Source organism: Egretta garzetta, unplaced genomic scaffold (genome assembly GCF_000687185.1).
Source record: "Egretta garzetta isolate BGI_Z169 unplaced genomic scaffold, ASM68718v1 scaffold108, whole genome shotgun sequence".
In the NCBI taxonomy this organism is placed as follows: domain Eukaryota; kingdom Metazoa; phylum Chordata; class Aves; order Pelecaniformes; family Ardeidae; genus Egretta; species Egretta garzetta.
The window spans coordinates 623,545-637,842 of NW_009260614.1; the positions used below are offsets into that span (position 1 = coordinate 623,545).

The 14,298-nt window shown below is 50.1% G+C and overlaps 1 protein-coding gene across 10 annotated transcripts in view; it reads left to right on the forward strand.

The window, feature by feature from the left end:
• EPHB2 (EPH receptor B2) overlaps nucleotides 1-12,999 on the forward strand; it is a 93,883-nt gene extending 80,884 nt beyond the window's left edge. For all 10 annotated transcript variants that reach the window (XM_035900570.1, XM_009645081.2, XM_035900572.1 and 7 more), the window contains 7 exons: nucleotides 1,798-1,920; nucleotides 2,311-2,558; nucleotides 3,249-3,464; nucleotides 6,385-6,534; nucleotides 8,881-9,074; nucleotides 9,754-9,909; nucleotides 12,891-12,999. In XM_035900570.1, the coding sequence (XP_035756463.1) occupies nucleotides 1,798-1,920; nucleotides 2,311-2,558; nucleotides 3,249-3,464; nucleotides 6,385-6,534; nucleotides 8,881-9,074; nucleotides 9,754-9,909; nucleotides 12,891-12,999 (1,196 nt within the window). The remainder of the gene's footprint in view (nucleotides 1-1,797; nucleotides 1,921-2,310; nucleotides 2,559-3,248; nucleotides 3,465-6,384; nucleotides 6,535-8,880; nucleotides 9,075-9,753; nucleotides 9,910-12,890) is intronic.
• The last annotated feature ends 1,299 nt before the right edge of the window (nucleotides 13,000-14,298 follow it).

Here is a 14,298-nt window from a genome sequence, read left to right on the forward strand (position 1 = left end):
CCTTCCTGCTTGAGACCCCACCATGCACCCTGCATCACCCTGTGCCTCCTCCTTCCCCTCATTAACCCCTGCCCTCCGAACACCTTTCTCCTCCCTCGCTAGAGGCCTGTTGCTATGATCCCACTTGCTTCAAATTTCAGTTGTTATTTGCCTCGTGTTGTACTTGCAGCTTCAGGATTTCCGTCCTTTTTACACCTTGTACAGACCTGGGCCTTGTTCAGGAAATGGAAAACATCAGTAGTGTTTCAGCACAGGACTCGCTATCGCTTCTGCATTTACCTGGGGGACATTTCCCAAAGGGCAGGGCACTGAACCGCAGCCCTGTGCCAGAGCAGCAGCGTGCTGGCTGCGTTGCCATAGCTTCCCAGGAAAAATGACGCCCTTCCAGAAGGATTATGTAAATGCGGCTCTCAGTTGTTTGTCAGTCCATGCCACATGTGTAAACATGCATTCACACTTCCTCCCGGGGTCTGGTGCGGAACGTGACAGCTTCGGGCTGGGCTGGCATTAATAGCTGTGCCTGCGCGACTGTTGGAATGGGCTTGATGCCACTGGATGCAGATGAACTGATAACGGGCCTGGGGTGCCTTTTAGCCACATCATCACCCAAGACACCGGTCCAAGGCACAGCCCCTGCTCAGCACCCCGGCAGCGACTGCTGTGGAGAGGCTGCAGCTTATGGTTAGCAAAGCGCCAAGGTGTGGGGATGCTGGGAGCCTTGCACCTCTGAATCCTACCAGCATCCCTCACATGGAGCTGGGGGTCGTGCCTCTGGTTCTGTGTTGGGCTCCTCATTTAGTGAGCTGTCAGCTCTGCTCTCGAAATACCCCCACTTTTGGAGCAAGCCAGAGGCCAAAAAAATGAGTGTAGAGAGGGGAGGACTGCAGGTAAGAGCTGTCCCACGGTGTAGGTAGGATGTGATGTGGCATCAGCACTCCAGCCTCACCAGGTCCCACTGCCTTTCACATAAGCATGTTGCTGTGCCTTCTGGCCTGCCCAGCAGTGTTGAGGCTATCAAGAGGGAACCCAGGCTCAGGCAGGGTTACCTGTCAGGAGAACAGGGGGTGGACTGGACTGTCTGTCCTACTTGCACTGCCCCTGGAAGGGTCACAGACACCCCAAGGAGGAGTCAGGCTGGCTTGGTGGCTGTGTACCAAGCACCTAGAGCTGCCTCCCCTACCAATCTCCATGAAGAGAATCAAGAGCAGCCTGTGCCTCACTTTACATCCCAGGGCAGACCTTCACCATCTCCTGTCTTGAGTGCTGAGCCCAGGTGTCCACCTCCACTCCCCCATGATGCTGATGGGATGCAGTGCGGAGGTGGAAGCAGCATGCCGAGGAGGCCAGCGGGGCAGAGCTGCAGCCCCTACAACTGCTCCTCTTCCAGCGCTGCAGCACGATGAGCACAGCATGACATTGGTGTGCCTATGCACCATCTCCCAAGAGCCAATGGTTCTCTTGCTTTCCTCTGTATCTGCTAAAGCTGGATCCTGCTCCAGAGGATGTCTGCTTCTCTATGGTCACAGTTTGCATTCCTAGCTGATAGCGCAGCCCTCCAGGGCCCCAGCAATGACTTATAGGCCAATGTTCATTAGAATCCAGCTTTAACAATCCTGTGCGAACATGGCTCTGCATGTTCTTCCGCAAACTGCCCTGCTGTGTCTGCTTTGTGCCCTTGATTATGCGACTTGCTGAGGTAAAAACCCCACACAACCAGGTTTCTCTTTTCCTTGATGCCAGCTGTCAGTCGTTCCATTTGCATCTGTCTGTCTGACTCTCTCCCTCACCTTTATGCAGTGACTCCAGGGATGAAGATTTATATTGATCCATTCACCTATGAAGACCCCAACGAGGCTGTCAGGGAATTTGCAAAAGAAATCGATATCTCTTGTGTCAAAATCGAGCAGGTGATTGGGGCAGGTAGGTGAACTGTGCATGTCTGGCTGGCCCTCAGCAGCACAGTCTCCTTTGTAGTCTCAGACTGGTGTCAGTAAGGTCTTGCACTTAGCCCCAGTCTGGACTAGCATGAGCAAGGTGGTCCAGCGCTGGAGGAGCAAGTCCATCCAGTGCTGCAGACAAGGAGTTCCCATGTACATGGACATGCACTCCTCATCTCCAGTGCTCTTCACCAAGGATGGGTCCACCTGAAGGAGGTCTTGGGCATGGAGTGAGGGAGGAAGCACAGAGCAGATGGTGGGTGGTCAACTCGGGGATGTGTGGGGTGGGCACAGCTGGAGCCAGTGGGAGCAGGGTCCCCTGGGGAGAAAGTCTGGGAGGCTACAAGACCTACCTGTTTCCCTCTGTTCACAGGGGAGTTTGGTGAGGTGTGCAGTGGGCATCTCAAGCTTCCTGGCAAAAGAGAGATCTTTGTGGCCATCAAGACCCTGAAGTCTGGTTACACAGAGAAGCAGAGACGGGACTTCTTGAGCGAAGCCAGCATCATGGGGCAGTTCGACCACCCCAACGTCATCCACCTAGAGGGGGTGGTGACCAAGAGTTCACCAGTCATGATCATTACTGAGTTCATGGAGAATGGCTCACTGGACTCCTTCTTGCGGGTATGAGGTCCCAGGAGGATGAAGTCCCAGGGACTGTGTTGGGCCTGAGGAGGACTGGAGGGGAAGGCTTCCTCCCCTGTGCCAGTATGGCAGTGCCTCTCACTGCCCAGCATCCCCGGGCACTGGGGCAGCTGCTGTGTGGTCCAGGGGTCTGTGTCTCAGGAGCAGAGGTGGAGGTGGCGTCAAGGCTGTCATCTGTTAGGTGTGCATGTCCACTCATATGGGCAAAAGGCTGTGCCTGCCTGTACACGTGCCCACAGGCGCATTTACAGACTGCCTCCGTGGACATGGAGGGACGGTCTGACTAGCTTTAACACGTCAGGACTTCACCTCCAGCTGCTCTGTCTAAATATTTATAGGTCTGAGTTTGAAATGAGTAATTCACTGCATTGAAGGGAGATAACCTGCTTAATAGGAATAGATTGCCCCTTCTGATCCTCCTGTGCCAGGTGTGGCAGATCTGCCACCTTTGGATGACACTGGTAGTGATGCCCATAGTGCGAGGGTGACGTCCAGTCCCTGTGAGCAGTTCACTCCCCACCCTTTGGTTCTGAGAGGGAACTTAATGTACTCCTGGCATAGCTGTGTCTTGACATGCAGTGTAGACAGAGGCTGCTGGCTGTTTGCCAGACCATGGCAGACTGGTAATTTGCTCCTCTCATGTGGACTCTTCCCCTCTCTTCCCCTAAGCAAAACGACGGGCAGTTCACAGTAATCCAGCTGGTGGGCATGTTGCGGGGCATTGCGGCTGGCATGAAGTATCTGGCCGATATGAACTATGTGCACCGGGACCTGGCTGCCCGCAACATCCTGGTGAACAGCAACCTGGTCTGCAAAGTGTCCGACTTCGGCCTCTCCCGTTTTCTGGAGGATGACACCTCTGATCCCACCTACACCAGTGCACTGGTAAAGCTGCTTTTCCAGAGGGGGAGGGATGGGTGGTGAAGGAAGGAGTCAGGGAGAGAGAGGGAAAGGGGGTGATCTCCCCTTGATGTGGGGAGGGCTTTTTCAGGGTCCCAGCAATGGAAATAAGGTGCCAGATGGGAAAGGCCAATGAAATGAACCAAGGAAGATTTTCTCTTGCAAGGTCCTGTCCAGTTGTCCAGGGGCTGTTGATGGGCCATATAGTCCTTTCTGTGGATAACTGAGCCTCTTCCGAACATGTCTGCAAACATGCACATGTCCCTGGTAAAGCCCATAGTTGAGATGATGCATGATACCCATCCAGCATGGAGCAGCTGGGGGTCCTCTGAGATGCTGCCCTAACAGATTTGTTGCCAGAGCAGCAAGCCTGGGGCAGGGGGGTTACCATCACTGTCCAGTTGTGCTGCCCTGCTGTCCAGGAGGCTGCGATCCTTTCTCATGTCATGTCACAGGCTCAGCCCCGTGAATGACAGACTGAAGTGTGGATGCCTTGTGGATGAAGTCCTGCAGTACTAGATACTGATCTTCTGAATTAGACAGAGAACCATTCCCAGAAATGGCTTCATGGTCACAGCTTCCCAGGAAGGCCACGGTGCCAGTGACACAAGCACCACTGAGGACCCGTGGCCTGTCTCAGGCTACAGAATGCGCACAGGGACCGAAGGATGATTTGGAGACTTTGTTCTTGGTCAGGAAGATTGCAGCTGGGAGTTCTCACAAATGCCATTGTGTGCAAAGGCGTACATCTTCGTTCTACAATAATGCTGCGGGATCAGCGCCTACGTACAGTGCCTGTGGCAGGACTTCTTGGAAATGAGTGTTGATAGAGCTGGTGCGTGATCTACAGGAAATCATCTCTTCCAGATCTTTTGAAGCTGCCAGTGATGAGATGTCTGGCACAGCTCTTAGTGAATTGTAACAGTGATTGAATACCTAACAAACACCTAAAAACATGTGCTTTTATTCTCATCTGAACTTGTGCAGCTTCAAACACCAACTATTCGATCCTCACAGTCATCCTATGGCTTTGAGAAACACTAGCCACATTTGTTTTTCACAGCATGATCCTTACATCCAATTACCTTTCCCTTTGTTAAGCTAAATACACGGGAGCTTCTGGTGTTTGCTGCTCTTTGCTATTCCTGTTACCGTGCCTGTAGCTTTCCTCTCTGTCATCTCTAATTTGTTCTTCTTGAACTGTGGGCGCCATAGCAGGACATGAATTATCTATAATGACAGAATATGTGCACCCTCTATAACAGAGTACCAAAGTAAAAGTATCTTCCTCTTCAAAATGCACCATCCTCAAACATCCCAAGATGCATGGGTGGTTTTTATTATAATTATCCCTGAGACCTCGTGTCCATGGATGGGCAACAGCCACAAGCTATGTCTTGGGAGATTCATGCTGGACCTTAGGAAAATCTCCTTCTCCAAGAGGGTGGGGAAGCTCTGGGTCAGATAACCAGGGAGGTGGGAGGTCTCACTGAATTAAGTTCCCATGAGGATCCTCCAAATATACCCAGTCTCTGATTTCTACTTTAGGACTTCTTTTTTAGCGAACTTCTAAATCCACTGCTTGTCAAGAGCTCTGTTAAGAGGATGCCTGATGGAGAGGACATCATGTTTGGTATGGAATTCTTGGTCTCTCCCACTGTGGAAAACGAAGTATTTTGTCTGAGGCTTGTGGCTGTGAGAAGATTAAGGAACATTATGGGTTTTTTCATTATTCTAGCATGCATAGGGTTTGAGTCCTATTAAGTCCTAGGAGACCTTTCATAATCCTTAATCTTCTCACAGCCACAAAACGCAGGCAATTTTGGTTATTTTCCAGCACAGGGGAAGATTTTCTCTTCAGAAGGTCCCTTGAGTTGTGAATGGTTCAAGTTCAAAGACCCTCATGGAAAATCAAGAGGCTGCAAGGGCTTGAGCAGAGCATTGCAATCCCTGTGGCCCCATGCCATGCCACTCTCGTACACTTCTGTGCATAACTCTGTGGGAGTGGAGAGTCCTTCTGATTTCTCCAGAGCTGCTGTTGCCCAGCAGGATCACAGAAGACCCCAGTGCCCACCCAGTCCATCCCATTTCCCAGCAGTGACCAAGCATGCTATTCTAAAGAAGATGTTCACTCCGCCTCTGTCTCCAGAAACGGGCAGGATCAAAGACTGCTCGATCATGTATATATCAACAAACCAACTGACACACGAGGACTTCAGCTCAAGAGGATGATATATCACTGACTTCAAAGAGTCTACAGATGTAGAAAGCTGAAGAGGAAGGTGTTCTACTTTCTTTTGTTCTGCTCTGGAAATAGCTAGGTGACAGCCAGAGGATGGAGGGACATTCAGAGGGGATTGGTTTGGATTAGAAAAATAGGGTTTTCATAGCCATTCATTCATAGCCATTCAGTTTTCTACAGAAGACCCTACTAGCGCAATGGGCATTTTGTCATGCCTAAGATTGCTGTAGCAGTAGGCATGTGGAAGGATGTGCGCTTGTTTAATGACAAAGAGGAGGCTGAGGGGACACCTACAAGTGACCTACAGGACTTGAAGGGCAGTTATGAAGAAGACAGAGCCAAACTCTTTGCAGTGGTACCAGATGGGGCAATAGATAAAACCATGTCTTGGGAGGTTCAGGGTGAACAGGAAAAGCTTCTTTCCCAAGAGGGTGGTACAGCCCTGGCACAGGTCACCAGACAAATGGGGGAAATCACCATCCTTGAAGGTTTCCTGGACCTGGCTAGACAAGCCACAGCCACCTTGATCTAGAGTTAGAGATAGTCCTGTGGTCCCTTCCTTCTAGGATTTTACCAGCATATTGGAGGCAAATATTTTGGACACTCATCTTTTTCAACTACTCTTGCTCTTTCTGTTACCATCCCCTCTGTTTTTTCCTGCAGGGTGGGAAAATCCCAATACGGTGGACAGCACCTGAGGCAATTCAGTACCGAAAATTCACATCGGCCAGTGATGTATGGAGCTATGGAATAGTCATGTGGGAGGTGATGTCCTATGGCGAGCGGCCTTACTGGGATATGACCAATCAAGATGTAAGTTGTTAAGAAACAAGGAGCAGAAACACTGGAACTGGGGGCATTGCATGGCCAAAGCATGGCTACAGCTAGACCCAGTGTGTGGCATGTCTGGAGCCTTCTGTCCTGGGAGGTGTGTCCAAGGTCAACACCTTTGGAAGAAGTAATGGGGATAACTTTTTCTTTTGTCCTAGTCCTGTTGTGCTGCTGTGGCAGAGGGTAGAGACCGTACAACACCCACTACAGTAGGACAGGGTTAGTGTGAGCACCCTCAGTGCTGTTAGAGAGATGCCCAGGAGGAAAGGGAGCAGGTGGGTGGAAAAGGAAATGCCACCACTGACCTGAGAGCTCCTGGAGCTGCAGGCAGGTCTTCATCTGCAAGAGACCATGGGCATTTGGTGAAAGTCTGTTATAGAGTCATAGAATGGTTTGGGTTGGAAGGGTCCTTTAAAGATCATCAACCCCCCTGCCATGGTCAAGGACATCTTCCACTAGATGGTCATTAAATCTCCCATGGCAAGCTCGGACTGTGATGTGTAAGAAGCCAAGCAACTTGCACACAGCTAGGACCTAAAACCACAAGGTATTTCAGAACATACTTAACTTTAAATACTTTATGACTCTTCTCTAATTCAGGTGGAACTGTTATGTGCACTCCTTGCTCCCTGGGACCCAGGCAGCTTCTCTGAGTCCTTGCCTCCATGCAAGGATGACCCATGGCTGCAGTCCACACCTTCACCATAGCAATGCCATTCTCCCTGTTTCTCTTAACCTGGGTGGGCAAAGCCCATCTGCCCAGTGGCAATGCAGAGTGCTACACCTGCATGAGTGTGTCCAGAAGACCCCTTTGGTGTGGGGCTCCCAGGTCTCTTGGAACATTGTCCCTCAAGAGCTGCCCTTCCTCCTGAGGTCTTCACGTTGTGAACCCTCAGGATTTAATACCAAGGTCCTGGGTAGACCCTTGGAGTGCAGAAGGCTTGTCCTTGCCCTCTGCTGCAAGCTTGGGTCTTGCAAATCTGCATGTTACAGCATCTGCCTGGCTTCCAGCTTGTTTCAGAGGTGCCCTTCTCCCTGCCTCAGCATCCCTCTGTATGTGTAGCCCTCCCTTGTCCTCCTCCCATAGACCTTAGTGGTTTCTCCTGCTGCAGCCTCTCTGCTGCAGCAGAGCCAATCCAGACGGCAGGGATGGCAGAGCCCGTACCCATCTCCTCAGCACAGCCTGCTGCGTGGCGCCTTTCCCCAGCCTTTTCTTCCCGTTCTTCTGCCACAGGACATTGCACCACAGAAGCTGTCACCACTTAATTGCAGCTGGTCCTGCCTGCGAATGAGCTCGTGGTGGATGTTGGCTGCAGATTAGCCTCCTGACCCTGGGGTGTGAGTGCCTGAAGAGGCTGGGGGGGAGGGAGCGGGGACAGAGAGCGCAGCCTGTGCCCCCTCGTGGGATGTGTCTGCTGGCAGCAAGGTGGGCGGCTTGTCAGGAGAACATTTGGTCCATGCCAGAGAGGAGCCCCTGATGCTTGCGTGATGACCCTCCCCAGCCCCACTCCCCCTGTACTTCCCCTCCCTCTGTCTCGGGTAGATCTGCCATCCAGAGAGCTGGGAGAGGGGACAGCTTGCGCCTCTTGGGAGAATCCCTGAATGGGAGCCAGGAGCTGCACAAAGCACACTGGGGATGCCTCCAGTGGGACCTTCGCAGGCCTGGTGGGGCACTGTCACGTCCAGCCAGGGCAGGGAGAGGGGAAGGAGGTCCCCCCCACTGTGTGCATGTGCCCAGGACTGGGGGAGGTCCAGCCCCTACTGCTGGTCAAGCACACCCAGCCCCGTCCTGCGGCACGACACTTGCCTGGAAGGGCTGGGTTGTTGGCAGGAATAGAAAGCAGTGCTGGGGGAAGGAAGCACAGGGGCAGCTTCCCCGGTCTGAGCAGACCCTTCACTGGATGGGGATGCTCTCCTCCCAGTGAGCTATTAGGTTGTGCTGCGTACCTGTCTGAAAACATGAACCCTTCTCATGCCTGGAGCTGCAGGCTCACACATCCTTGCTGATGTACCAGGGATGCTGTCTTTCCCCAGATGAGGAGACTGATGGCAATGGCTCGCCACAAGTAGTGAGCAAGGCTGCATGTCAGCTGAGCAAGGCTGTTGTCATCTCTCAGGACAACATGATGTGCAAAGGGCTGAGAGTTGGAAGAGTGCGTTGCTACAAGAATCAGTGGCTAAGATGATAGGCAGCAATACGTGTAGGCAGGGCCATCCCGCTGCCTTATGGTTGGCCATGCCAGTCGCCCTCAGGATCCATGAAAAGGAACATTGTGAATTAAATAGCTTTTATTGCCACTGTATTGATCTCTTTTTCTCCTCTCACAGGTGATAAATGCTATCGAGCAGGACTATCGGCTGCCACCACCTATGGATTGCCCAAATGCCCTGCACCAGCTAATGCTTGACTGTTGGCAGAAGGATCGAAACCACAGACCCAAATTTGGGCAAATTGTCAACACCTTAGATAAAATGATCCGAAATCCCAACAGCCTGAAAGCCATGGCACCTCTTTCCTCTGGGTAGGTACCCCTGTCTTCCTCTTGTCCTTTGGCTTCTGGTGGCAGATCTGCTGTCCTTCGGGTCCTGGTGGGCACCATCCTTGCACCTCTCTAGGCTGGCTGGTTTTGGTCTGTGTCATTTGGCCCTTTATAGGAAGGGCATTAGAAGATGTCAAGGTCACTCTGGTCCTTCTCCTTGGACAGGTTAGATCTGGTGAACACAGACAGCTCGTTGAAAGGACAATGTACGCTGCAGGGCACCTTGGTTTCATGTGCACACGATGGATGTGTGTGGTTGCTTTGGCAGTCCCATCACGCATGCAGTGGAGGCAAATAAAGCCTTGTCAGGCAGCACAATGTTTCCCTGGACTGGGTGGGGATACACCAGCTTGTGGGAAGCACTGGCCCCGTTATGAGAATCTGCTTTCTTCCCTTGTGCAGCCAGGATTTGAGAGCTGCATCCCATCATCTTTGATGGCTCCTACCTCTCCCATACAAACTGATCCAGAAGGACTTCCCCGATGCTCTATACAATCCTTCCCCTAGTTGAACAGAGTGCCTTCTGGGTGGTGCTTCTTAATATGCTGCGGTGCAGGCACTACGAACGATGCTGGTCCAGGTCCCTCCAGCTGATGGAGGGTGCGGGAATGCACGTGCCTGCCGCTGTTTGTTCTGCTCATTCCCCATTTCTGTATTTCAGGATGAACCTCCCCCTACTTGACCGCACAATCCCGGATTATACCAGCTTCAACACTGTGGATGAATGGCTGGATGCCATCAAGATGAGCCAGTACAAGGAGAGCTTTGCCAGTGCTGGCTTCACCACCTTCGACGTAGTATCTCAGATGACTGTAGAGTAAGTGCCCAGGCTTCTAGTCCTGCAGCACAAGGAGAAGCCTCAGTAGTTTAACAGCAATTGGTCATTATTGAATTGGTTTTTATTTTCATATGATGTGGTTTTACCTTTATAGAATTTGTTGCTTTGTGGACCCACTTTTAGTCTATTCAGTTTCTGCAGAACTACTCTGCTTTGTCTCCAGACTGTGTGTCTGTCACTCCAGATCTGCAGAATTCATTTCCACGCTATCACACTGCATGGCCCCACTGTGAAAACGAAAACCCCACAAAGGTCTCCAAAACTCCAGCATGGAACAAATGGAGATTTCAGGCCAGCATCAGGCAGTTCTCCAGCCATTGGAGAGCACTTTTAGACTCTGCAGTCCTCTTGGATATACGGCTTATTGGTGATGGAGACAAGCACACTGCAAACAAATCTCTGCCTAAGAAAGGCCTCTGAAAGTCCAGATGGTTTCAAGTTTGTTCTGAATTGTCCTGCATTCACTAAAAGCATCCCTCAGTGGCAAAATCTTAGCAAGTTCTTCAGAGGAAGCAGGCAGCTGAAATCCGTTCATGGTGGTTTTTGAAATCCCTTGAGGCTTGCTGGGGCTTTGATGCCTCTGATGAAAGATTTGTGGTTGGTTGCAGTTAGCTTTAGAAACCCTGCCTAAGAAAGCCCAAGCATTAAAGCCATCTGTAAGTGCTACGATGTCTCTGTGCCTGGTAACCAGGAATGGTTTTGGATTTGGTGCCTAATTCCACACTTTAAATCTACCAGTGAATCAGAATCCATTCACGCAAACAGCCCAACTGACCTTTTCTGGCTTTTTGTTCTTATTTGCTGCCAGGAAATTCACACGGCAATTCTGACTGCCTCGGTACATCTGTGGTAGAGTCCCAAGGCCCTGGGAATGGTTGTGGCGCACTATGTGCTGTGTGCATGCAACAGAAGGAGGGTCCATAAAACCTGAAGGATAGGGAAGAAGAACTCTGACCAAACTGGGACATCACACCCACACCACAGCCCAACCCTGCCTAGGTTGTGCTATTCGAAATATACGCGACAGCCAAGCAGTTCTGCAGGCAGTTCACCTAATGAAGTCTCTTTTTTTACGGACATGCTCAGTGTCCCTTAAATGTCACTTCATCCAGTTCCTTACCATGTCCCTCACAATATCTTCCACGTCCTCTCTGAGGGACTTCATCACAATCACAAGGGTATCCTCAGCTTATGTTCCCACCAGTTGTGGCAAACCTCCCTTCCACATTTCTTACCTGCTTTGCTGGGCATGATAATAGAGAGAAGGATGCTCCAAGTCCTTTTTGCCTTGGGAAATGATGCTGCAACATGACTTGAAACCAGCTTCTAGTGTTCTCTGGTCTTTGCAGAAGTAGATAATCACGTAAGTGGAGCTGAATTGCCATGAGACACTGCTTGCTTCAAAAGTGGATAGCCAGCAAAGCGTAAATGTTTGCTGAAGACTGCTTCAGTTCACCAAATCCACACGGTTTCAACACTGACCTACTTGAAAGGTTTCTTACCGGTTTGTCTGCAGGCTGGGCCACCTGGGCCACCAAAGGATCTATGCCCAGGGCAGAAAGCTTAGGAAGCACAGGACTGGCTGTGCAGGGCCGCAATCTTATTCTGGTTTACAGACATGAGTGAAGGCTTTGGGCTTTGTTCCCAATCAGAACAAAAGCAAATGTCAAAGTGCCAAACTCATCCAAGGAGGAAAATTCCCTAGCTCAGCACATGTGGCTGGGGCAGAGGAGGGAAGGGAAAGCCCTTGCAGTAAGAATAGTCACCGTAAAGGACACCATCCTGGGTGCCAGAGTTGTGTAGCACACTAGCAGGTTTCCATTTGCTTTGCTGAGCAGGAGCCTGGGCGGCAGCAAAGCTGCGGCTTGGGTGTTCCCTCTCACACCAATCTCAGAGGGCATGGGCTGAACATGCTCCAGTGGTGGCCTCCAGTCAGTTACCACCAGTCAGAATGTGTAGATTTGTGGCATAGCCCCATGCCCAGCTTTCCTTCTTTGTGCTCCTATTGTTTGACCAAAGAGACAAGGTCTAAAGCAAGCTCTAAAGCAAACATACAGGCTCATGGGCCACCTGTGCTAGAGGATTTTTTCCACCTTTCCTTGGAGCTCGTGTTTACCCTTCCTTGCCCATTGACTTCGACTCTAAAACAAGCAAGGTTTTTGCCATACTTCCTCTTAGAAGTCTGTTCCTAACACTCAAGGAAGGAGAAAAGGCAACTGGAAATCCTTAGAGTCAGGTATGGGTCATGCCTCATGAACGCCATCAGTTCCCTGGTCTGAAAAATTCATGACTGAGGTTTATCCACCAAGAGGGAGATGAGTAGCAAACTCAGCTGGGGTGATTACAGAGCGGACCAACACAGAATCACACTCATGCTCTTGGCATGACCTCTCTTTTTCTCAGAGAAGTAGAAGGAATGCAAAACTTAAACTGACATGATTTAGCAAAGAAGGTAACTAGCAAAAGTTTATGGCTTCATGGCCTCATCAGCTCAAAGCAAAAGTAGCAAGAACAGCCATCATCTGCACGGGGGGATTGAGTCGTACTGATGAGGGGGTAGCACATCCTGTGCATATGTCCCCAGGGATGGAAAAAATGGGTTACTGTGTCACAAAACGAGAGAGAGAACCCAAACATGCAAAGGAAGGAACAGAACAATGCAGGCATAGAAAACCTAAGGCAACGAGCAGAGCCTGTGGTATTTGGTTTCACACACTCTACTGAGGCTTCCAGTACTCTAAAGGGTGCTGCAGGTAGGTAGCGAATGCAAAAATTGGGAGGATAAGCCAGGAAGAGTCAAAGAGAAGGAGCAGAGGTTTCACCAGGTTCACATACATTTGTGCATTTATGGAGTAAATTTGTGGAGCCTTCAGCTCCATGGAGGCACACCATGGGCTTGTTCTGCTGTACGGAAATGTCTTCTGGTATTCATGTGGTGTTTGTTTCTTTTCCTCCCAAAGGGACATTCTGCGAGTTGGGGTCACTTTAGCAGGACACCAGAAGAAAATTCTGAACAGTATCCAGGTGATGAGAGCACAGATGAACCAAATTCAGTCTGTGGAGGTTTGATAGCTACGTGTCCTCCTACTCCTCTTCCTTGAGGCCCTGCTCCCCTTTGCCCCTGTATGTCCAAGCTCCAGTTCTTGAGTGTTCTGCGTGGACCAGAGACGGGCAGCTGCTCTGAGGATCACGGCAACAGGAAGAAACACCCTGTCACCAATAATGAGAAGTCGCCAAAAGCTTCTAGAATTCAAGCAATGGAAAAAGGGAACAAAAAAAAGACAACTATTTTGAAAAACAAAAACAAACCTATGAAATATTTTTAAATAATAATAAAGCAATTGCATTCTTGAAAAGGGCTCCAAGGCCAGTGGGAGTCTCCAAAGGAAGAGAAAAGAGCAGCTTCATCTGTTTCCTCTTGCACAAGGCTGCTGCAGCTGGGTCCAGGCACCTCTGGAGCAACGAGACTTTTTCAAGATGAATGCAAAGAAAGTTCACGAGAAGCACTTCTATTTGTCGCCTGGGATAGTGGCTCTGGGAACGTCCTGCAGCCAGCAGTCCTTCCCCAAAGCCCCTGTTAGCAAATCAAAGGGGAGAGAGAGCTGAAGCTCTGGTGCTGTGGAACCATGTGCATCTCAGAAATTGATGGACTTCTTCAAAAGCTGAAGACTTTTTTTTTAAAAAAAACAAATAAACTGAGACTAGAAGAGGCTGTTTCCGACAAATGAGAAGGAATCTGTAACGCTTTGGGGGGTGGGGATGGGGAAAACCAATCCTTTTTACATCTCTTATTTTCTTTTGTCATGGAAGTTTTGTGAGTGACAGTTTCCTAAGGGTCCGTCCATCCGCCCTCCGATGGCATCATTGTCTCATACATATCATATGCACAAGACTTTTAGTGATGTCCTCACTAGATGCCAATGATCTTTTCCCAGAAGACTTCCCAAGTACAGTATGTAGTAGTTTTTGATTACAAATGCTGACGTGTACCTTTATTTTTTGGTTGTCATTGTTGGGAGATTTGTCCCTTTACCTTGTTTTGTTAATACCAGTTTGTGAGATTGGGGTTGGAAATTTTGGTTCATTGGGGTTTTTTTTAATGAAAAAGAAATGACATCTCCAAGCACCATATCATTCAAGAACTTAAATCCCTTCCCTGTGGAAGGAAAAATTGCAGCTTATTGACAATATGCCAGGAGAAAATTTTTTTTGTATGCACATTTCCTCCCGTTCGCTTGTTTGTTATTTTGCAATTTGTCATGGCCCCACAGGTGTTTCTAACTGTTCGGTTTCCCGTTGTTTGCCAGGATGAAATGACCACCTGCTCAATTCAGGGTTGCTGGTGCAGGGGGGAGCAGCATCACAGGA